Raw genomic sequence first — 24637 nt, 5'->3', positions numbered from 1 at the left:
GAGCAAGCATAACCCAGGTGGAAGCAGGCAATGTCTACAGACAGTGACATGGGAGAGGGCAGAGGGAGTGCGATCACTCGCACAAAAGCTTAGTCTGCCTTCAAGGGGAACGAATCCTGGGACAAACACGATGGCGCATGCTGAACCCATTCCACCTGAAGAAGTACACAGCATATTCAATGATGGGAAAGAACACTCAGAAGGCAGAGGCAGGCAGATCTCTGGGAGTTTGAGGCCAGCCTGGACTACATAAGGTATTCCAGGGCAGTGAGACCCTGTCTCAAAAAAAGAAAGAGAGAGAGAGAGAAGTGAGACCTTGTCTCAAAAAAAGAAAGAGAGAGAGAGAGAGAGAGAGAGAGAGAGAGAGAGAGAGAGAGAGAAAGAAGAAGAAGAAGAAGAAGAAGAAGAAGAAGAAGAAGAAGAAGAAGAAGAAGAAGAAGAAGAAGAAGAAGAAGAAGAAGAAGAAGAAAGTTGAGCAGTGGTGGCAACACCTTTAATCCCAGCATTAAGAAGCCAGAGGCAGAGGCAGGTGGATCTCTGAGTTCAAGACCAGCCTGGTCTGCAGAATGAGCTCCAGGGCAGATAGAGCTACACAGAGAAACCTTGTCTCAAAAAAAAAAGTAGAGAGAGAGAGAATGGAAGGAAGGAAGGAAGGAAGGAAGGAAGGAAAGAAGGGACAAAAAACGCAAGAAAAGAAGAAAAAGTGCAGGCTCTGTCGACATAAGCTTGTTATCTCAGCTCCTCAAAGGACTGAGGTAGGTGCAGACTCAAGGCTTGGACAACAGTGAACGTTCAGTTAAGGGCACCTATCCAACACTGTGAGATCCTGTCCAGAAAACAAAATGTAGGATCGGGATCTAGCTCAGTGGACTTAATCTCTAGTACTGCGAACTCGGAAACCATCATGGGAAGAAGAGGAGAGTTTTCAGGAGCCTGGGCATTACTGAGGGACTAGAGGCTCAGTGTTGCAAGATGAGAAAGTTCTAGAAACTAGTTGCACAACACTGTGGCTATACTTAGAACTACTGAACTCAGTATTAAAATGGCGACTTTTTACAAATTTATCAAATTTTATCTTTTGAGTGTGTGCAATTTATGGTGTGTCAATTCAAGCTCAATAAAATCTTTTGTTTGGGTTTTGGAAGTCCTTTAAAAAAATTCTTCAGAAGACCGGTGGTTCCCAAACTTGAATTTTCTGGGAATCTTATTTTTAAAAGTTCCCCAAACCCAAACCACACCCATTAAACCACTAAGTGGAGGCAGGACACAGGCCAGGGGAGGTGTTCCAGGGCCCATGTGTGAATCTGGTCCCCACGCAATGAAGGCGTCATGTGGTTCTGCCGTTTCTTGTCAAGAGTCAGTGTAGATGGTACTCAATAAAAACCTGCTGAGGGTGTTAATATAATAGCATTATTGCTGTCAATATTATTTCTTGGAGACCCCAGGCTGTCCTGGGACCTAGAGAGGAAACAGAGGGTGGCAGGAGAAGGCATTCAGACCAAAAGCAGATGAGATAGGGGAGGGCCAGGGCTGAAGCAGGGCAAGATCTTGATCTGGGGACCTGCAGGTTGACCAAGGGATGATAACAGGCCGCTGCGATGCCCAGGGGCCCTTGCTTCAGGCAGCTGGCATCGGGCAACTGGCATACTCAGAGTTTCTAGCCTTGGAGTGGCTCTTAGTCCTGTGAAGGAACTAAGCCACATGGAAGTGGGCAAGCGTGAAGACTCAGAGCTGGCTTGCTACGGGGATGGGTCACTTCAGTTTTCCAGAGTTCCTCAGTCATCCCTGAAAGCCCCAACAGCATCACCTCCTCTGGGCTCCCTGGATTGAGGTCACTATTACCTGCATTTACCTCCACCCTCCAAGTCTCGCGCTGATGCTCTTTCCTTATGAAGGAAGTCAGCTTAAAAGGAAGACCCTAGTGAGAGCAACCAAAGCTTTGGAGACAGCCTGGGCCCCTGATGAAGCAAGCCTCTTTCCCCAAGGGATTGATTTCTACACAAATCACTCTACTGCTCAAGTGCCGTCCTTGGCTCCCCATCACCCACCTAGCAAACACCTCACCCAGTGTCCAGGGTCTCACTCTGTCTCCTCAGACGAGCTCTACATCCCCATCACCCACCTGGCAGACACCTCACCCAGTGTCCAGGGTCTCACTCTGTCTCCTCAGACGAGCTCTACATCCCCATCACCCACCTAGCAGACACCTCACCCAGTGTCCAGGGTCTCACTCTGTCTCCTCAACAAGCTCTACATTCCCTAACTTGCAGCACTTTCCATCCCCATCTCTGGGCCTCCTCCTAAAGTCACCTACTCCAGGAAGCCCTCCAGCTGCGCACATCAGACACAACCTCTCCATCCTCCTGGCCACCAGAGGACGCTGCTCTCAGGCTGGGTCTGGGTACAGCTGGGAAGCAGAGTTCAAGTCACACCTACTTCATCCTCAATAAGAGTTAAGAGAGGAAGGAATGAGTGGCTTCTGTGCCCAGTGTCCATACCAGGACAAGCAAACAAGGACAATTTGGTGTCCCTGGGGAGCCACTCCAGGCCAGAGGCACCTCGGTCGAGCCAGCGCTGGGACACGCGCCGATCTGCCTTCGGAGCTGTTTTTGTTTTCAATCTCCCCAGGCGAAGGCTGCGGGGGTGTTTGGAGCCACAGCTGTTTTTTATTGCATCAAGTCTCAAAAAAGCCCTGAGCATATTTTTAGAGAGAAGGGGAAAATAGGAATATTTTCTTTCCTGACCCAAGAGAAGGACTTGCTCCAATTTACCATCTGTGAGCCCTGCTAGGCGGAGCTGGCAGGGAAGTCTGCAAAGGCGACTCCTCCAGGAGAGGACCAAGTGGATGAGCTCATGGGCAGGCTGAGCAGGAATTTGGACACCACGCCTGCCCCCTCCATACACACATGCACGGTAGAGGCAAGGGGGCCCACGTGCTGGATTAAAGGTGGAGAAGCTAGATGGATTTGGGGCCACTGGGGTCCCAAGTGCCACCAGAAAGTGCCTGATTAGGGGTGTGCTGGCTTCTTCCCTGTTGCGTGGTAAAACACTCTGACAAAAGCAACTTAAGGGACAACTGTTTGTTTACTTGTTTGTCTTTGCTCACAGCCCATGGCAGGGAAGTCAAGGCAGCGCAACGTGAAGGAGCTGGCCGCATCCAGCAGAGAGAGCTGAGCTCACACTCGCACTCAGCTCACCTTCTGCGTGTTACACAGTCCCTGGCCTCCACAGTCCATCCACAACTGAGGTGGCTTTTTCCTTTTTAAGGCTTCTTTTTATTATTTTAAAGAATATGTAGGGTCTTGTGTGCATGTGAGCAGAAGAGTAGAAGCCAGAAGATGTCAGATCTCCTGGACCTGGAGTCACAGACAGTTGTGAACCACCAGACATGGGTAACAGCTGTGAACCCAGCTTGGGTTCTCTGCAAGAGCAGTGCCCTCTAAAGCACTGAGCCATCTCTCTAGCCCCCAAATAGATTGTCCCATTTCATTTAACACAAACAAGATAATCCTCCCACAATATGCCCAGAGGTCTAAGTGATGGTTAACTTTAGCACCACAGGTACTCCCACTGGGTGCCTGGTTCCATCAGATCCACACAGGTTGGGGTGGGAATACCCAAGAGTGCACAGCTGGCTCACCATCATCCCAGGAGTGCACAGCTGGCTCACCATCATCCCAGGAGTGCACAGCTGGCTCACCATCATCTCCGGAATGCACAGCTGGCTCACCATCATCTCAGGAATGCACAGCTGGCTCACCATCATCTCCAGAGTGCACAGCTGGTTCTCCATCATCCCAGGAGTGCACAGCTGGCTCACCATCATCCCAGGAGTGCACAGCTGGCTCACCATCATCTCCGGAATGCACAGCTGGCTCACCATCATCTCAGGAATGCACAGCTGGCTCACCATCATCTCCAGAGTGCACAGCTGGTTCTCCATCATCCCAAGGGTGCACAGCTGGTTCTCCATCATCCCAGGAGTGCACAGCTGGCTCACCATCATCCCAGGAGTGCACAGCTGGCTCACCATCATCTCCGGAATGCACAGCTGGCTCACCATCATCTCCAGAGTGCACAGCTGGTTCTCCATCATCCCAAGGGTGCACAGCTGGTTCTCCATCATCCCAAGGGTGCACAGCTGGCTCACCATCATCTCAGGAATGCACAGCTGGCTCACCATCATCTCCAGAGTGCACAGCTGGTTCTCCATCATCCCAAGGGTGCACAGCTGGCTCACCATCATCCCAAGGGTGCACAGCTGGCTCACCATCATCTCCAGAGTGCACAGCTGGTTCTCCATCATCCCAAGGGTGCACAGCTGGCTCACCATCATCCCAAGGGTGCACAGCTGGCTCACCATCATCTCCAGAGTGCTCAGCTGGTTCTCTGGCATCCCAAGGGTGCACAGCTGGTTCTCCATCATCCCAAGGGTGCACAGCTGGTTCTCTAACATCCTAGGAGTGCACAGCTGGCTCACCATCATCCCAAGGGTGCACAGCTGGCTCACCATCATCTCCAGAGTGCTCAGCTGGTTCTCTGGCATCCCAAGGGTGCACAGCTGGCTCACCATCATCTCCAGAGTGCTCAGCTGGTTCTCTGTCATCCCAAGGGTGCACAGCTGGTTCTCCATCATCCCAAGGGTGCACAGCTGGTTCTCTGTTATCCAAAGATGCTGCTGGGGTGAATTACATCCCAGCTCCTTACAAGCTTCTGAACTCTGTAGAGTTTTTGTTGAAATGTAATTGTTTAATTGAAAGGAGCTAATTGCATTGATGGTCTGCAAGTGTGTGGCATGGATGGTGCTACAGACGTATGGTGTTTGTGCAATGTTATGTCTGCAGTGTGATCATGTGGGTCTGATGCCCATGTTCCACATGGACAATGCAACCAGGGTCCATTCTGGGGACCAACCAGAGCTCTGCTGGAACTGAAGCCATCATCCTCACCTCTCCCCAGCCCATCTTTTCCATATCTTTCTTAGCTGAGCAGCATGACAGGTAGAAGCTGTTGAAAGGTGAGTGGCATTTCAAAAATCTGCTCCCACCTGCCCTGCCCCAAGTCAGAAGGCTCTTGGCCTCTGGTGACATCCCACACCAAAATGCACCAGTATAAACAGCAACAGGCAACCCATCTAATGCTCAGAAAAGTCCAGGGTCTCCACAAGAAGAACCCAGTGTCATCGTCTCCCTGTGGTTGGATTGGCCTACAAAGCACTTGAGTGCCCAAGAGCCAGACAGCAAGAAAAGTTATGACAGCAAGGAATCGTGGAAAGCCCAGCAGCCCCCACTCCAGCCCTGTAGCCCCTGCTGCAGTCCAGCAGCCCCCGCTGCAGCCGCTCTACGAATGTAGCCTAACTCCCCTCCCACTAGTCCATCCAGGGTACAAATGCTCTGCTTTGTTGGAGGAGAAAAGAGGCTCAGATGGGAGAGCGGAAGGAAGACCTCGGAAAGGCACCAGGACAGCCTGAAGTTACGAGAGCAGTGTCTTATTTTTAATACATTTAAGATCCAGTCAAAGAAGTCCGGATCTGGGCAGTCTGCAGGGGTAAGCGTGTGGCTCGCCTGAGGGGCACTGGCTTTCTTTGCAGTATAGGGTGAGGAGGAAGTGGGAAGTGATGTCGCCGAGCACACCAGCTGGGGTGTTTCTCCCCTGTCGTCTCTTCATCTTCTCAGACAGCTGGCAGGCCAGACACCTGCTTCCCACACTCTTCCTTCTCCCTCCAGAGATTCACCTCCAGCCTCTTGGGAACTGATGCAGCCCAGTGGAGACCCCCAGAGCTTCTCGAGAGCTGGGCTTTGAGGGTAAAAAGGAAGATCCAGATTTGAGGCTTCTTCAGCCTTCTTCCCACCCAGAGCCTCAGTTTTCTTCTCTGTAAAGTGAGCTGTCAGTTGCCCCCCTACAGATGAATAAAGGATTTTGAGTGAGCATGCAGAGTATCTGCCACATGGGCCTGGCACGAGAAAAAACTCTGATTGATGTGTGTCCTGTTCCTGTCCCCAGCTGCCCTGGGTAGCCATGAGTTATAAGCAAGGCGTAACTGATCCAAAGGTTAAGCTTCTCTGGGTCCCAGTAGATGTTTAGAGAGACAAACAGCGGTTCTTGGAAAGTCACTCTCCAGTGTTTGCACAAACAGGAGGCTACTCATGGCATCAGACCCGACCAGGACTGTGGCGACCTTCCCTACCCTCTCATGGCACCCTTGGCACCTTGATCCAACCCTCAGTAACATGTAAACCCCTGCCCTCTGCCCTGAGAAATCATCAAAGACCAGGCTACTTGACCGCCCTCCCTGGAACCTCTCCTCTCGACCCTCTGGCTCCTCTCAGAGGAGCCAAGGCCCTGGTCTTCAATTGGATGTTCCAATCCTCTCTCTGTGTGACCAGTGTTGGCTTCCTATGTACACAAGTCTTTCCCGCTCCACCCGCCTTCACACGCCTCCTACAACCTGCAGGAAGAGCTTCATTAGTGTCTGGCACCCGTGGGAGGGAGGCATTCTGCATAATGCCACCTGAGTCTGCAGAGACACCAGGCTTCTGCTCTCACGGGAATCCTGGAGTGCTGTCCCCCACCCCACCACCGGCACTCTGATCCCTGTTCAAGTCCTCCCTAGGTGGCATCTCCTCCAGGACAGTATGGACACCTTTTCTGCCATAGGAATTGCCCAGTGTCTCCTGGCATGGTCTCCCCTTCATCCCAGTTTCTGCTCTCTTGAGTGCCCATTCTCCAGCCCATCTTACAGTGCCAACTGCTGTTCTCTGGAGGCACCCCACATTCCACCCAAAGGCCTTAGCACAGGCTTAATTTGGGTGGCAACGTTTCCTGAAGTTTGAGAGATAGTGCAGAGTGTGCCCCAAGCCTGAGCACAAGGCACTGACATCCCAAGTCAGGCATGGCCACTCTGAGCAATTTGTCAGCTTTCTCTAAGCACAGACCCTCTCAGCAGCTGAGGAGGAGAACCTGGCCTCCAGGAAAGTTCTGGAAGTTCCCCCATCCCACCCCGTCTCAGTACCCTCTCATGATCCATTCCCAGTGCTGCTGAGGCTATGGCTTGTGAGTGAGGATGTGGGTGTCCACTCTGTGCACCATCCAGCAGGAGAGTTGTGTGTTTCTGGTGCTCTCCTGCGCAGTGAAAGGAAAGACGCAGGCAGAGGCATGATGACAGGCATGGCTCCCCTTCATTGCCTCTCTCCAGCTGGTGAGCACCCACCCCCCTAACCTGCAATTACGCATAGCCTTACCAGAAAGCTCTGCCCATTTCACAGAACAGCAAACTGCAGCCAAAGGAAAAGCAGGCAACTTGTCTGAGGCCATTCACTGAGTGAGAACCATTATGGAGAAACTGTGGTCCATGGGTCCTAGGAAAGCCCGAGAGGGGAGGCTCTAAAGGTGTTCAGAGAAGTAGGGAAGGCATGGGTTCAAATCGCAGATCTTCCTCTTGTTTGAGCATGTTGCTAATCTCTCTGCCCTAGGGCCTCAGCGTTCACATTTGTGCCAGGTTGCCAGACTCGTGAAGCTTGCAGGCTTAGCCCAGACCCTGGAAAGGTTCTGGGGATGGTAGCAGGATTGCTGCTTTTGCTGCAGCAGCCAGGCCTGCTTGCATCACTCAGTGGCCAGCACCTGGCCCTGCAGGAAGCCTGACAGGAGCTGGAGTAGAGGCTTTTCCTGTGGGCAGGGACTGGGGGCCTCTCCCCAGCCTGTCCAGCCCTAACCCTGTTGTCACAATCACAGCCTTCCTCTCAGGCCTCACTAAAGGCTCACTCTTCTCCCCCGAGACCCTAATCAGGCCATTCCTGCCCTGCTGGGAACCAGCGAACTAAAAATAGCCCAAGAGTGTTTGGGTTCAGCAGTTTATCTGGCTTCTGGGGTCAAGAGGTGTCTGTGCTCTTCCTGCCCGCTCTGGTGAAGCCCAGCTTGGCCAGCTTCCAGGTCAGCCTGACCTAGGAGCCCAAAAGCACATCACAGAGTGCTCAACGGAAAATCCAAAGTTAGCTCTGATTCTTGAGGAATAGAGAGCCTGGTGGAGGTCAGAGTTAAGAGGTGAGTTGGGTCAACTTGCCAAGGGTTGGGAGGAAGGGCCTGCAAAAACAGACTGATACAGCCAGGGAAAGAAGGCATCTCGAGGGGCAGCATGGCAGAAGCCGCGGAATGAGGAGTGGGAGATGGAGAAGGCCCACAGCCTGTCCTCCCTGGTCACAGGAAAGGGCTAAAGTCCACTGGTGGGGGTGGGAACGCCAAAGGCAGCAGCATAAAAAAAATGCACTTCAGACAGACACGCACAGACAGACACGCACAGACAGACATGCACAGACAGACAAGCACAGACAGACACGCACAGACAGACACGCACAGACAGACACGCACAGACAGACACGCACAGACAGACATACACGCACAGACAGACACGCACAGAAAGATACTCACAGACAGACACGCACAGACACGCACAGACAGACACGCACAGACACAGACAGACAGACACGTACAGACAGACACGCACAGACAGACACGCACAGACACGCACAGACAGACACAGACAGACAGACACGCACAGACAGACACGCACAGAAAGATACTCACAGACAGACACGCACAGACACGCACAGACAGACACGCACAGACACAGACAGACAGACACGTACAGACAGACATGCACAGACAGACAAGCACAGACAGACACGCACAGACAGACACGCACAGACAGACACGCACAGACAGACACGCACAGACAGACATACACGCACAGACAGACACGCACAGAAAGATACTCACAGACAGACACGCACAGACACGCACAGACAGACACGCACAGACAGACACAGACAGACAGACACGCACAGACAGACACGCACAGACAGACACAGACATACACGCAGACAGACATGCACAGACATACACGCACAGACAGACACGCACAGACACACACAGACAGACACTTCAGACAGACATGTACAGACAGACACTTCAGACATACATGCACAGACAGACAGACATGCACAGACAGACACACACAGACAGACACACACAGACAGTCACTTCAGTCATACACGCACAGACAGACAGACAGACACGCACAGACAGACAGACACGCACAGACATACATGCAAGTAAACACCATCCATCTTCAGTTATTTGAAGGAGAATGGTCTCAATTGGCTCATACATTTGAACACTTGGTCCCCAGTTAGTGGAACTGTCTGGGAACGATTAGGAAGTACAACCCTGTTGGAAAAGGTATGCTTTCAGATTTCAAAAACCCACGCCATTCCCAGCTATGTTTCAGCTTCATGCCTGTGAATCAGGATGTCTGCGCTCTCAGCTGTTGCTCCCATGCGTTTGCCTGCCTGCTGCCACACTCCTCACCGTGACGATCATGGACGCTAATAGTGCTTTGGAACCATGAGCTCCAATCAACAAACATCTTCTTTTATAAGTTCCCTTGGTCATGGTGTCTCTTCACAGCAATAGAAACCTGAGTGGACACATCTAAAATAAAGTTAAATTAAGAAAAACAAGTTTTTTTAGCATTCAGGGATATTGCTCGGAGGATAGAGCACCTGCTACACAGTACACAATATGAGGACCCAAGTTTGAAACCCCAGAATTCAAGTAAAGGCCAGATACAGTGTTGTTCATCTAACATCTCAGTGCTTCTACATTGAGACAGAAAGTCCATCAAAAATTCAAGACCAGCTAGCCTGGTCTTGTAACAAACAAGAGACCTTGCCATACAATCCTTCCTGTCTACCACAGGATGGTTCATGAGTCAGGCAAGGAGCTGGAGACTGAAACACACACAGAGACAGAGACAAGGGTCATCCTTGAAACAAAAATGCCCCTTTTATTGTGTTCCAGGGCAGAATATATAGCGCTCTCCTTGACTAATGGCCATACCATAGCTCTCGGGATTTTTCAGCTGCAAGCCCACCAGAAACCACTCCCCTGCCATCAGGAACTCATAAGGGTCTTGTGTCCAGAGCAGCTGCAAGCACAGCAAAACAAGTAGTTTACTCTGACAGGCAAAGAGGGTCACAGAAAATTCAGGGTCCGAGGGTCTGCAGTCCCCAACAACTTTCCTCAAACAAGGTAGAAGGGCAGGACAGCCCTTTGACTTCCATGTGATCCTGCACTCACTCTCACACACTGGCACATACACTGAACACACGCAGGCTCTCACACACACACACGTACTCCTACACACAGGTGTGCACACACGCACACACTTATGCACCTGTACACACAGAGGCATACTCACAAACACAGACTTATATACTCTTACAGGTGTACACACATACATGCACTTGTACACACACACTTTGTCCATGACTTTCCTAGCACAAGATAATCTCCTGCATAAATAAAGATCATCTACAAAAGCTACAGCTGTACTATTTAATAGTGAAAGACTAAATGGAGTCTGTGTTAACAAAGACAGCCATAGCAGAAAGGAACAACTTAAATTGTCTCTATTTCATGAATATTTAGAAGAACTCAAAACATCTGGAGGTTGGGGACTTCTAAGATATTTTTGTGAGTTTTTTCCTGGGGGTAGGGTGTATCCTGGTTAGTTTCATCTGGACTTGGAATGGTCCAAAGTTATCTGTGGGAGTCTAGATTGGCGGTTGCCTTGATGAGATTGGCCAGGGGCTATGTCTGTCGAGTATTTTCTCTATCGCTAATGAAGCACTATGAACGAGCATCCCCAGGCAGGTGATGGAGGCTTGCATAAGTAGCTGAAGGTGAGCTACAAAGCCAGCCAGTAACGAGCACTCTTCTTTCCATGGTCTTTTCTTCAGTTCCTGCCTCCAGCTTTCTGCCCTGAATCCACCCTGACTTCTCTTGACGATGAACTACACACTGTAGGATGAAGTAAACTCTTTCCTCCCTGAGTCATGGTGTTTACTCACAGAAACAGGGAGAAAACCGGGAAGGGTACAGACGTGACGGCGTATATACAGTATTTGCATGCAGAAAAGTCCCCAAAGCTGACAGAAGTAGAGACACACCATGCTCACAGACCGGGAGGTCCACTGCAGCAAGCTGACTAAAATGAATTCTGAAACAATTACTATCAAAATCCCAAGAGGGTTCTGTATATTGGACAAGAATATTCCCCCCAGTTAACAGACTGCTAAGGCAACCAGAATAGCTAAAATCATTTTACAAAAGCAAAGAATAATCACCTAGCATGCACAAAGTCCTATACTTGATCCCCAGAACAGGATAAACTCTGCATAAGTACACTCCTGTAATCCCAGCACTTAGGAGACAGAGGCACCGGGCTGGAGAGATGGCTCAGAGGTTAGGAGCACTGCCTGCTCTTCCAAAGGTTCTGAGTTCAATTCCCAGCAACCACATGGTGGCTCACAACCATCTGTAATGATATCTGGTGCCCTCTTCTGGCCTTCAGGCATACAGACAGAATATTGTATACATAATAAATAAATATTAAAAAAAAAAAGAAACCCTGTCTCAAAGATAGAGTTTCAGCCAGGTGAGGAGACAGAGGCACCAAGGCCAGAAGTTCAAGGTTATCCTCAGTTACTTAGTGAGTTCTAGGATAGCCTGGGCTACATGAGACCTTGTCTGTAAATAAATAAATAGTTAAGGAAATGACTCGGTCCAATAAAGTGCTTGCCAACTTGAGTGTGTTTCCCAGCACCCGTGTAATAAAGCAGGCATAGCAGCATGTACTTGTAATCTCAGTGTTGGGGAGGTGGAGACAGGAGGACCCCTGAGACTTACTGGCTGGTCTGTCTAGCTGAATTAGTGAGCTCCAGGTTTGGTGAAAACTTCTGTCTCAAAAAATAAGGTGGAGGCCAAAATTGAGCAGTGGCTTCCATGTACAGCTGTTCACATGAGCACCCACACCCAGGAACACACACACATACACACACACACACACACACACACACACACACACACACACACACAGGCTTCCTGAGTGTGCTCCGTCTGTCAGAGCTGTCTGGGGTTGGTAGAAGGGTGGAAACCCAGATCTACAGAACAGAGAGCTCAAAAGTAGACCAGCATGAGGAGCGCTGTAAAATCCTGCCAGAATACAGAGACAGCCCGGCACACTCTTGAGAATGGTAGCCACAAGAGTGACGTTAGAACAAGGGCGTGTGAGGACGGAGAGAATCTGAAAGCACATGCTGAGGTTTGACGGTGCCCCGGGAGCTTCACTGCACAGTTCAGTCAGCCATTCTAAGGCTAAGCACGTCCTCGAGAGAATGGAAAACACGACCATGCAAGGCAATTGCACACGAATATTTACCATTGCATTTTTCTCAACTGCAAAAATGAGTACATAAATAAATAAAATACAAACATCCCAGGCAGGCATCCATGAAAGAGCATAGAAATCCAGTGTGGTGTGTAAAGTGTTAGGTAAATAAAAGGAAACCCGGGGCTGAAACGTCATGACCGTCAGGGTATGTGGAGTAGGCCACAGAGTGGGTGATCTCATCCACATGAAATGTCCAGCATAGGCAAACTGCAGAGACAGAACAGATTAGGGGGGAGACGCAGGGAAGGAAGTGGCTTCTGATGGGTAGGAAATGATGAAGCTGTTCTAAAGTTGATGGTGACAGTGCCTGTACAGCTCTGGAAATACTAAAACAAAAGCAACCCCCCAAATTATTGAATTGTTTGTTGTAGGTGAATATCCCATAAGGCTGGGTTTGTTTCCTTAAGCAACTCAAAGGGATGGAATCTTTTAGCCAACAGTACTGGAGAGATTGCATTAAAAAATTAAGTTCAATGTAATATTGAGCATCTGAGGCTTAGCTCAAAATGGGTCATAGATTTCAATACAAAACTATGGAACTTGCAGGGGGCTGGAAGGATGGCTCAGTCGTTATGATCCCTTGCTGCTCTCCCAGGGGGCCAGAGCTTGGTTCCCAGCACAGACAGTAACTGGTGTCTCACAACCACCTGCAACCCCAGCGCCAGGGGTCGAATGCCTTCTTCTGACCTCTGTGGGCACCTGCATAAATGTGCACATATGCACCCACATACTCTCACACTCTCTCTCACACGCACACACACACACACCGCACATTCACACACACACACTCACACACACCACACACACACACACTCACATACACACACCACACATTCACACACACACACTCACACACGTTCACACACATAAGCACACACACACACACTCCCACACACACATTCATATTTCAAAAATAATTCTTAAATTATAAAACTTTTAGAAGAAAACATTAGAAAGCATTTTGGAGCTATGCATTCAGAGAAAAGTTTTTAGATCTAAAACTAGGATCACAATTCATTTTTTAAAAATGATACATTGGGCCCTGTGAAAACTAACAGCTTTTGCAAAGGCCAGGGTTAGGAGAATGAAGCAGGCAGCTGTGAACTGAGATTACTTGTCAGTTCAAAAAGATCATGCATGGCACATGCAAAGTACATGCATAACACAGGCAAAGTGCATGCCTAGCACATGCAAAATACATGCCAGGTGCACGCAAAGTACATGCATAGCACATGCGAGTTACATGCATAGCACATGCTAAGTACATGCATAGCACATGCGAAGTGCTCTCACAGAAGGGGGTACAAGAGAAGGGGGTGGAATTTGAACAAAATGCAATGATACATACTCATGAAGATGCCATAATGAAATTTATTATTTGTACTCTGCCTTTAAAATATAAGACTAAAATAATAAAATATAGTCAAAACTCAACATCCCAAGGTAAGCAATCTCATTAGAAAAGGGCAAAAGGCATCTCAGCAATGAGGCTGTGCAAATGGCAGTAAGTGTTTGAACCCAGGCACAGAGCCGCTACTTAGTCCTTAGGAAAACGTGCACTGAGACTCATGTGGTGCTGCCTCACGGCTGCCAGAACACAGATGATAAAGCCGAGGTAATCCAAACCTGCACTGACCACAGGACCCAAGATTGCCTTTCTGGTCATCTGCCCAGAGAAATGGGAAGTGACAACCACACAGAACTCCACGTGACTTCTTGTAGTGGCTTTAAATGGAATAGCCACATGCTAAGGATAGTCAAAGTGTCCTCGACAAGGAGATCCAATTAACTGCTACACGCAACAGGTTAGAGATGTCTCAAAGACATTATACTGACTGGGAATGTGCACAAGATTCCATTTATGGAACCTTCTTGAAATGACAGAATTATACAGACAGAACACAAATTAGCGGTTGCTAGAAATGGGGGAGCGCACGCTGTAGACGGCACTGAGGGAGCTCTTTGTGGTAACAGAAGCGTCTTGTCGTTGTGCCATTGTGTCTTCATTGTGGTAGTGGTTACACAAAGCTACACTGGTCTAAACTGGCATCAGACTCCACACACACACTATACAATGTCAGTTTCCTTTTTCGATACTGGTCTATAATCATGAAAGATGTAGTTATGGGGATCGTAGGGGAAGGGTACATGTTACTGCTCTGTACTATTTTTGTAAGTTTCTGTGAATATATAATTATTTCAGAACCTTAAAATTTAAAGTAAAACCTGTTTCCACTGCAGTGGGAATTGTCCCAGGACAATGGATCATAGCAGCAGATCTCTGCCCAGCCACGCAGCTCCTCTGGGATCAGTCGGCACAGCTACCGGTGGAGCACGAGGAGAAGAAATGGTGGCTTGTTGAACACGGAGCTTGGTCAGCTGTGTGCACGTTTCCAGTCTGAAATGAATGGGCGGCTGCCATTGGCAGGTGACAGACAGCTACTTGTCCCTCAATATCTGTTCTACACTCAGGTTACTTCAGAGTCCCAGAGTAATAAAATGTCTGTTTTTTATGTGTTTGTTTGTTGTTGTTTTAAACTGGCCATGTTTCTTTCTAAACTAAGTCCACATTTCCAGACTCCCTTCTAACTCAGTGTGGCCATGTGACTAAGGTCAAGAGTGTCATGTGACAATCTGGGGCACCTTTTGCCCCATGTTCCTGGGCCCCTCGCTTCTCCCCGATGGCTGGAGCTCTGGCTGGCATTTTGACTGTGGGCAGAAGCTGCGTTTTTAGGAGCTACAGCAGCAAACAGAAGGCCTTCAGGACCACCGTGCCAGTCCTGGGCTATGGGTGTCTCCTTTGTGTCTATGTTTCTGTAACTCACAGTAGAACTCAAGCTCTGTCTGCAGAGTGTGGGCAAGTGGAGGCCATGGTCAACCCCAGGTGACACTCCCTAAGTGTGGATCGCCTGTTTTGTGAGATAGTCTCTCACTGACCGGAACTGGCCAGTGAGTCCCTGGGATCTGCCTACCTCTACCTCCCCAGTGCTGGGGTAACAAGCATGCATGCTACACTCGACTTTTTACATGACTTCTAAACTCGGGCTCCTATGTTTCACTGTCTCCCACGGTGGCTTCTTAGCTTGGCCCTGTCCTCAGTCACATCCTGAGCCCTGTGCCCAGACATTAAACAGGCCCCAGCTAAGCACTGGTCACATGGCAGACCCTGTGGTAAGGCTGGGGATGCAATGAGGAGTGAGACAGAGGGGGACCCCATCCCCAAAGATTTTACTGTTGAAAGGGAGAGGCAGTGACAAAAGGAACCCATAGGGGCAGGCAGTTAGAACCTGTGACAGGTGAGGAGGAGTCACCAGGCATCTTTGAGCAGACACAAGGTCTCTCGTGGATATTATTGCCCAGGAAATATTCGTGAAGAGAAGTAGGGTCTGAAGGGTGGTGTACAGCCTTTAACTCAAAAGCACAGGTCCTGGAGCCATCATGCCCAGCTCTTCTTTCCTGTGTCCCCAAGAGCAAGATGGACTCTGTGCCTCATGTTTTGTTTGGTTTGGGGGTTTGGAGTTGCTTTTACTTGCTTGTTTTTGGCAAGGTTTCATGTAGTCCAGTCTAACCTGGAAGTTGCTGGTAAGCCAAGACTGGCCTTGAACTCTTGAGCCTCCCTGCCTCCACTTCCTGAGTCCTTTTCCTACTGAGAAGTTAGAGATTTTGGTCATTGTTGCCAGCACGTCCAGTGCCTTGTTGTGATGCCGGGTCAGCACCATCTCCACGTACTAAAGGGTAAACTGAGGCCAGGAGAGGGAAGTGACTGGCCTGAGTCTGTACCACTAAGTGGGTGAGCTGCCACGGCCAGGCTCTGGGTTTGGTTCCATGACACTTGCAGCTGACAGAAAAGCCCTGCAAGCTAAGCCTTTGCCCACGTCAGCTGTGTGATCCTGAGTGCCACACTAAGGAGCAGGGGGAGGCAAATCCAGGCAGGGAAGCCATGCATCCAAAGGCCCTGAGCAGAAATCGACCCAGAGCCTGTGGGATGGAAGGCAGGCAGCCAGTCTGCACAGAAGCTACACTTGCTCTCCTGCTGCCGAGACCTATTGTCATGCTCTTTTCAGGGGGGAGCAGGGGCTCAGAGAGGCGATGTGACTTATCCAAGGTCACACAGCACAGAAGTACAGGAACCTGGTTCAACCCAGGTCCACTGTCCTCCAAAGGTCCTGTTCTTAGCCACTTTGGTCCTGGCGTGGAATGCACCAAACTCTAAGGAGGAAAAGCAAACACTCGGCCCAGACCAAGCCCACAGTCTTGGTGCCTCTGTGGCCCTGCTCCATTTTCCCCATGTCTTTCAGAGGACTGCAGACTGAGCTGCCTCACCAAGGTCCCAGTACTGCCCCCACCCGCTCTGTGTGAGGTGGGGTTTGGGGATTAGGGACTAAGGTCCTGCCCCAGGCTGCTGTAAGGATGGGTGGGGACAGGGCATGGACCACACCATGTCCAATGTATACCTTGAGTAGAGGGAACTATTCTTCTCCTCTGCAGCCTGGCCTTCCATCCCTCACTGACTATATCCTCTCTTTGAACTGGCTTCAAACAGCCCCACAGCTTTTCTTCACAAGTCCCTGGCCCCAGGGTACTAACTCGGCAGGAGGTTTGGGAACCTCTTCTTCCTGCCTAGCTCAATCAAGGAGAGGACAGGCAAAGCAGATGTTCTGGAGATGTTGCCAACTGTAAGCAAAATACAGCAAACAAGGTGTGTCTCTGAGCTCAGAGTCTGTGGCTTAAGAACGGGTCCAGAATTCTAGGCAGAAACAGGCCTGAGGCCATGGTGCTGCAGCCCGAGAGCTGGGTGGGGATAAGGGGCAGAGAGATATTTCAGAGCTTAGAGCCAGAGAGTCTCTGAGTAGAGCGCCTCACAGGCTACCAATGATTGATGTGGAAGTGATTTCTTTCTAATCTGTTGCTTTTATTGGTTAATTAATAAAGAAACTGCCTTGACCCATTTGATAGGCCAACCCTTAAGTGGGTAGAGTAGACAGAACAGAATGCTGGGAGAAAGATTCTCCCACCCAAAACAGCCGCAGGTTAAGATCTTCCCTGGTAAGCCACCTCGTGGGCTATATTGAATATTAGAAATGGGTTAGATCAATATGTAAGAGCTAGCCAATAAGAGGCTGGAACTAATGGGCCAGGCAGTGTTCAAAAGAATACAGTTTCCGTGTAATTATTTCGGGGCATAAGCTAGCCATGCGGGCGGCCGGGTGCCAGGGACGCAGCCCGCTGCTCCTCTTCTCAGCAAATGACCTGCTTCAGGATCCTGACATCAGATGGACAGAAGCTCTCAGGCCCTCCCACACCCCCTCAGGAAATAATGAAGTTCCTGTCAGGGAAGAAATGTAAGCAGAAACCCAGGAAAGGCCCAACACTGGCTGGCAGCTTGGGCCGGCTGGTTTCTTGCAGGTTGGAGGAGCTTAGGGACACTGGACGTCCCAAGAGAGGATAGGACAGGAAAATATGTTGCTTACATACCAGCCTGAGCAAGAGGGCTTTGACTCAGCCACTAAGCTGGCGTAGGAACCCAGTAGAGCGGCAACTGCTGTGCCCTCACTACTCACCCTTCGAGCTGAGGTCAAGACTGGGCAGCCACGCAAGGGACAGGCTGTCTCTGAATTACTCGTGGGAACATGTTGGCTATGTTCCAGCTACACAAGAAGAAAAGCTCCTCACTCTCTCAGGTCTAGTTAGAGCCCAAATACTGTTACCAATAACAGCTTATGTTTAAGGACACATACTCATGCCACGACCCCACGTATAGCCTTAGGACACAACCAAAGGATTCCCAAGACAGGACTAGGAGGAAGCAGAGCTAGGGACGGAGAGAGGCTGACTCCATGCCCTCACTGAGCTAGGACCTTGGCTTGCCTCTGTTTTCCTGGCTGTGTGAGAGCATGTGCAAAAACGGTCTTCCCAGAATGAGATCCAAATTGCCTGGCCCAGACTGCTGAAAAAGGAACTGATCCTAAACAGGAGAGGGCGATAAAGTCGAGCAAGGTAGGAGGGTCTGCCCAGACACCTGCTGGGGAGTCCCCGTGGGGCCAGGACAGGAGAACCTAGCGGCCTCCAGCTGCTACGCACTACCAGAGGAGCCAGGGCATGCATGAGTCACGGAAAGCAGGCAATGGCCTTCTGAAACGGGAATTCCATCTGCCTGACTTTGTTCTCCTGGACTTTGGTTTCCATGACAACTTGAGTTTGGAAGGTGAAGGGTTTGGCTCGTGGCTGTATCCCTTGAATCCCACCTAAGAAGATGGTGAATCTCTGTGTGTAGCCAGGGGCTCTTCCAAGCACAAGATGCCACAAAGGAGTCAGGCCAAGCGGGGACATTGGGTCCTAAGCTCTGACCTAGATGTGCTTTGAATCATTTGGAGGAACAAGAAGTGGCTTTGGAGTCCTAGGGTGTCAGGTCCTCCAACTCAGGTAGGAGGAAGCCTGAGAAATATCCTTGCTCTCAGCTAGAAACTTCTCAAGTAGTCAGCCATAGTGAGGCTCCATGGTGGGAAAGGAAAGAAGACCCAGCACTCTCCAGGAGGAGCAACATGTCTACTAACACGCATGGGCCAGGGCCCCACGGTGACAGGCCAGCATCACAGAGTGGGACAATACCAACAGCAGGCTTCAAACCTGAGACTGTATCATCCACCACCAACACAGCCTTCGGAGACAGGATAACCACACCTGATTCGAATAGTGTCTAAAGGGGAAGTCCCAAAGATCTTTCCAAGACAAGCCCAAGGTGTAGCCTTTGCAGGAGTCCAAGTCAGGTGCTCGGCTCACACACTCCTGGCAATGGGAGTAGAACCCTGGGCCCTCTCCAACACATGTCTGCCCAGGCATCCCATATGGCTTGGATCCCAAGCTTGCTGATGGAGATTACCAGCTCTGATCTCCTCCCTGTGCATCCCGGCAGGACAGACCTGAGCCCAGCACTCCAGGCACGAAAAGGGTGTAGGGGATTTTGTCCAGACTTTCATATGCCAGTTCTATCGAGATTCATCTGAGTCTCACGCCTCACGAAGCCGTATGTGTAGGCTTCGGGGCCTGCCTGGGTATCACCTTGGCTCCAGGGCCGGGCCCTCTGCTGCCCTGTATTCCTTTCTAGCAGGCTTTTTCTACATTTGTATCTTTTTACACAAGACACAAAGGAAGAGACTCAGAGGAACTCTGGAGTCCTACTTTCTGTACCTCTTCTCCTCTTCCTTCTGTTAGAGACCCCTGTGAGCCTGCCGCCAGCCCACCTGAGACTCTGGCCCTATTCACCTCTCTCTAATCCATCCCAGGGCACCTGAACATTCCATTAATATGGCAGGGCCAGATGGATGGACGAGGCCGCACAGGCAGCTAGGGCACCCTGCTGAGCTGCCATCCCAGGGCCAATCAGGCTTCACTTGGTTAGACTGTCTGTTACCTGCTCCTAAGGACCTTACCCAAGTCACCATTTCACTGTCCTCATCTGAGAAAAGCAAAGAAAGATGCCAAGATCCCCAGAGGCATGTAACCCACCCAAAGAAGCACCCTGCTGGGTGAAGTAGTCTCTGCCTTCAGGGTGGTCAACAGGTGGTAGCAAGAAAGGAGCTGTTGGGATAACAGGTCTCCCAGCTCAGCCACCATGAAGTCTCCAGACCAGGAACACACAGAGAAGACCAAGAATGAGAATAACACAGGCCATTTATTTGTTCCAGCACTCGTTACTCTGTGGCCAGAGGGTACTATGCCTTCCCAGATCTCTTGAGGGACACCTACCTAGGGGGTGCCAGATTTCTGCAACACCCCCCCCCCCAAGGCTTGGTCAATCTAGAAGGCCCAGCTGCCACCACTGGTTCCTGGGACCAGCAGATGCCCTGAAACTGTAGGATGAAGGCCACCCCTACAGGTGGTGATAACAAGGCATTGGTTAAGATATTGCACTTGTAAGTTAAGGAAACCGACAGGGAGAGGGTCTCCTATTACAGTTCATGTGCCAAGCATCCAACTACGGTTTAAATAAATAAAATTCAGTTGGGGAGGATCTGAGCTGTGAGCCCCAACAGCCCTTAGGATGGCCAGAGCCCAGGCCTGGGCCTCCTGTCCCCCTCCCGCACAGCCAGTTCTCTAAGGAACTTGGTCAGTGTGAAGTCTCCAAATCTCCAAAGCATGGAACCACAGCTCCTGATCTGGTCGCCAGGGCCCCTGACCTGCCAGGGCCCTTGGTCCCCTTGTACCGGGGCATTAAGGACCTGATGCAGCCTGTCCTCCTACTCCTGTAGGGGCCTGGGTCTCTCTCAGTCCAGGCCTTGAATCCAAATGTCCATCTCTCTGTCTCGAGACACAGCCTCTAGGGGCTCGCTTGCCCCCTCCGTCACAGGGGAGGGACGCGGGCGGGCAGGGAGCCCGCTCCACTTGGTGTGAACACTGAGCTGGATACTAGTGGTCCTTAGAGTGGGGGACTCATCTTCTTCTGGTTAATGAGATCCAGGTAGAGGTCAGAGCGGAGGAAGCGAGGGTATGAGTCCTTTTCCATGAGACCAAAGATGCGTTTTTGCGCCAGGTCAAAGCAACCTCGGGTGACACTCTGCAAGTTGTCTTTGGTGTGTTCTCGTGTGTATGAGTCCAGGTTTACCTGAGGAGTCACAGAGGAACATGGTCAGGGAACATGCTCGTCTGGAGGCCAAGTACCAGGGAAACAGTGTGGCCACTGCAGCCTCCTCTATACCACGTGACATTACAAAGGGACCCAAGACCTGGTTCAGTCTGAGTAGCAGAATTTATGAGATTCACGGGCTAGCAGCCTTGAGGTAAGCACTCAGGGATCTTGTCCCTCAGTTTGTCTACATGCAGGCTAGATGGTGCTTTCCTCAGACCTGTGAGGACCACGCCTGAGTGCCTACACACATCAGGCACTTGGCGGGAACGACGTCTCAGCAGGCTCTCTAAGACCCTCTTCGCTTTGTGTGTGACTCTGGGTGTTTGTGTGCATGCTTGCATGTGGCAGTTCCTCAGATGCCATCCACCTTTCCTTGGGGAAGATGGGATCTCTCATGGAACTGGCGCTCACTGTTAGCCAGCAAGCCATCCTGTCTGCTCCTGACAATATCTGGTTGTTTGTCGTATGGGTTCCGCGGGTACCATTTGGGCCTTTATGCTTTCAAGGCAAGCACTTGATCAACTGAGCAGTTTACCCAAGCCCAGACTCTGCGTTTTTAAAATGAGGATAACATTCAGAGTTGCTTGAAAGACCATCATAAAACTAAACACGGGCATTCATACATAAAGAGCCCAGCATATGCCTGGCACACAGCAGTGCCAAGCCAGGCCATTTCTGCTACGGGCTACCATCCTGTTCTCTAGTCCACCTGGCAAACTAGACACTAAAGGTCCCTCCGGCCTCCTCCCTTCCTGAGCTGCTGGCTGCCTCCTAGCAGCAGAAAGGCTCTTGGGCAGGGAGGACTGAAGACCCAAGGTCACAGCCTAAAGTCTTACCTCCTTGCAAGCCTGGATCGCAATGAATTCAGCAAAGATCTTCTTGGCTTTGGCTGCCATCTTGGACTGTGATTTGACCTTCTTGAAGTCCTCGCAAGCTAGCCAGAACTCCAGGTTCTCCTCACTGAACTCAGTGCGAAGGAAGGCCTGGAACACTTCTAAGCCATCTGTGAGAAGACCAGGCCAGGGTGAGAGGCACAGCCAGCCTTGCCTGCCCTTAGCCCCTCCCCACACTGTGCCCCCTTCCAAGAACCTTGAGAGTGGACATGCTGGGAACTTAGCGAGAGTCCCCAGCCCTGGAGAACAACAGAGCCCTGGGACATGGTCCCAGCCCTGGGAATGTCTTGTTTGGAGCCTTGGCTGACTTACCCCTACCTATGCCTCAGGGTCTGCCTCTGTAAAATAAGGATAACCAAACCATCTCAAGTCATGAGAGATCCAGAGGGATCCTGCCCCAGAGGTGGCAGGCATGCTCAGCCCGGTGTGTTTGCCCTTATTCTGAGAAAATGGTCTGAGCACACAGGTCCCAATAGCCTCTGGCAGGCAGGGCCAGTTGCCACAGGCAGGGAGAGGCTGGCAGGAGCCAACCCAAAGGCCAAACTAAGGGCCCTAGTGTGTGCCCTGCTGTTGTCTAACAAGAGCGACACCTGACTGGGACCAGGAGACAATGAAGGCACTTCTGGAGGGCACTCTCTAGGCTGAGTTATGGGAAGGGGGTGGGGTGATAAGAAGGCAAGAGGGAGGCAGAGTGGCCGGTCCCTACTCACATTTGTGAAGCAGCAGTTTCTCCAGGGACTCGCTCCATTTGAGGGCTTCCTCCGAGGTAGGCCTGAGGGGTGAGGGTAGGAATGCATAAGGTCCTCTGGCTGGGAAGCTAACTCTACTTCCAGCTCCTACAACCTCTGCCTGGCCTTCTTCCCAGAGCAGCAGTTTCTAGAAGGGGTTGTTTGCTGGGTACCAGGCTCCCCAAAACAACAGTTTCCCTCACCTTATAGTAGGATCCAGTGAACAAAGCCTCTTCCCCAAACCCACTGTCCAATCCTTCTCTTTAAAAATCAGTGATCACCAGAGTCCCAGGATGGCAGAGGGTACCTACTTGAAGGACTTAGTTGTCTTGTCTGTCTTGCCGGCTGGCTGGGCCCCCGGAGATTCATTCCGCCTCCTGAAGATAGCCAGCTTATTCTTCATGTCCTTGGCTCTGGGGGCAGAAACAGAGAAGAGGGCTGATCAGTTTGGCACACATAATCTCTGCAAACTTGGGGTGCAGTAGGCTGCAAACTGGAGTGAGGGACACCTACTCCTTCATGGTATGCCGCCTCTGTAGGTTCCCATTGCGCGTGAGGTACATGCCTCGGAGCATCTCCCAAGAGTCCCCCACCTTGAGACTCAGGATGATGCGAAGTGCGCCCCCTCAGGCTCCTGCCTCCCACGGGGTTTCTAGGCTTCCAGGCAAATGTGCAGACTGCAGAGGGCTGGATCTCTCGATCTCTCGATCTCTCGATCTCTCTCTCTCTCTCTCTCTCTCTCTCTCTCTCTCTCTCTCTCTCTCTCTCTCTCCTTCTCTCTCTCTCTCTGGAATCCTGGCGGGGATGACTGGACTCCAGGCACAAGTCCGGCTGGGACTCAGACAGGCGGAGCCAGGAAATGGGAGGGACCAGAGGGGGAAGCAGAGAAAAACAGTCCTCCTGGCCAACCCTGAGAGGCTGCGTGAAAGGGGCATGTGTTTGCAAAGGACAGCCCCTGGGGCCAGCCCCAGGCAGAAAGCCAGACCCAGTTATTTGGGACCCACCCCCTGTTACCATGGCAACGGGGGGAGGTCAGCAAATTGCTGGGCAGGAAAGCGGGAGGGAAGGGGACTCTGCCCACCAGGGTGGCAGGACTGACTATTTTTAGCCAGGCTGCTCCTCCCAGAGGCAGATTTTAGCCTTCAGGAAGCTGTTGGTAAAAAAGGGGTTAAAAACCCATTGTTCAATTTCACACCCCTAGTTTGTGATTCCCTGCCAGCTCCTGCAAGCTTGTTGCTGGCATCAGAGAGGGGCATCCATTAACATAGAAGAGGTCCCAAAACTCTCAGGTGTTCTAAGCTTGAACAACCTAAAGTGTAAATACTATAAAATTGGGGAAAGGATAGATGAAGAATATTTGATGGTTTACTTAACTTCTATGCATATTTAGTTTTGTGACCACACCTACTTTGACAGGAGGCTGGAGGAGTGTGTCTGGGGAGTTCCACCCTCCAGCACCACCCAATGCTCTCCGAGATACCCCCACAGCAGCTCTGGTAGTGAATGGGTATCTGGCCCCCTCCACCCTCACCCCCACAAACTACAGCTAAGTGGGGTGTGTCCGTGCAGACAATTGCTGTCTCTGGCTGAAGACTGAGAGAAGTCCACTGCTGTTACTAAAAACAGGAGAGGGCATGGAAGGGGGACAAAATGGGTTCACAGACCAGCGGGGGCTCCAGCCAAGGTCTGTGTGCTAGGGAAGACTCCATCCTCTTCCCCCAGTTTCAATTCCTTCTGATCTGTGGATGCTAGTGAACCTGGAGGGAAGGTGGCCTCCCTCTGGGGGTCATGACCCCACAGATCACTCCCTGCAACTCTGCTCCTCCAGTTTCCAGGGCCTGAGAAACCTAGTGAGAGCAGGCATATGTGCGCGCACACACACACACACACACCATCCTCAACAACCCAGAGACCTTGTTAACTGGCACCAGAAATAGAGCCTGGGCAGCCTGACCAGAAAGCTTAGAGGATGGTATATCGTTGCTGGACCGACAGTGTCCCCTGCTGGCCATGCACTGTTAATATTCAGGAACTGTCAGTTCAGCTCTTTGTGTATCAAGGACTTTTCTACATCATTTTTTGGCTCGGAGGCCAGGTCAGG

At 50.9% G+C, this 24637-nt stretch overlaps 1 protein-coding gene across 11 annotated transcripts in view; it reads right to left on the bottom strand.

Moving 5' to 3' along the window:
- Nucleotides 1-19942: 19942 nt before the first annotated feature.
- Rgs3 (regulator of G protein signaling 3) overlaps nt 19943-24637 on the bottom strand; it is a 127288-nt gene continuing 122593 nt past the window's right edge. For 9 of the 11 annotated variants that reach the window (XM_075946883.1, XM_075946887.1, XM_075946886.1 and 6 more), the window contains 4 exons: nt 22848-22949; nt 22519-22580; nt 21752-21918; nt 19943-20891 (listed from right to left, as the gene is read on the bottom strand). In XM_075946883.1, the coding sequence (XP_075802998.1) occupies nt 20706-20891; nt 21752-21918; nt 22519-22580; nt 22848-22949 (517 nt within the window). In that variant the 3' untranslated portion in view covers nt 19943-20705. Of the gene's footprint in view, nt 20892-21751; nt 21919-22518; nt 22581-22847; nt 22950-23049; nt 23236-24637 lie in introns of those variants that run through there. The other 2 variants (XM_075946897.1, XM_075946896.1) reach the window with 2 other exon arrangements.

Source organism: Microtus pennsylvanicus, chromosome 13 (assembly GCF_037038515.1).
Source record: "Microtus pennsylvanicus isolate mMicPen1 chromosome 13, mMicPen1.hap1, whole genome shotgun sequence".
NCBI lineage: Eukaryota > Metazoa > Chordata > Mammalia > Rodentia > Cricetidae > Microtus > Microtus pennsylvanicus.
Note: the sequence above shows the minus strand (reverse complement) of the source record. Positions and strands in the feature narration are given on the sequence as shown.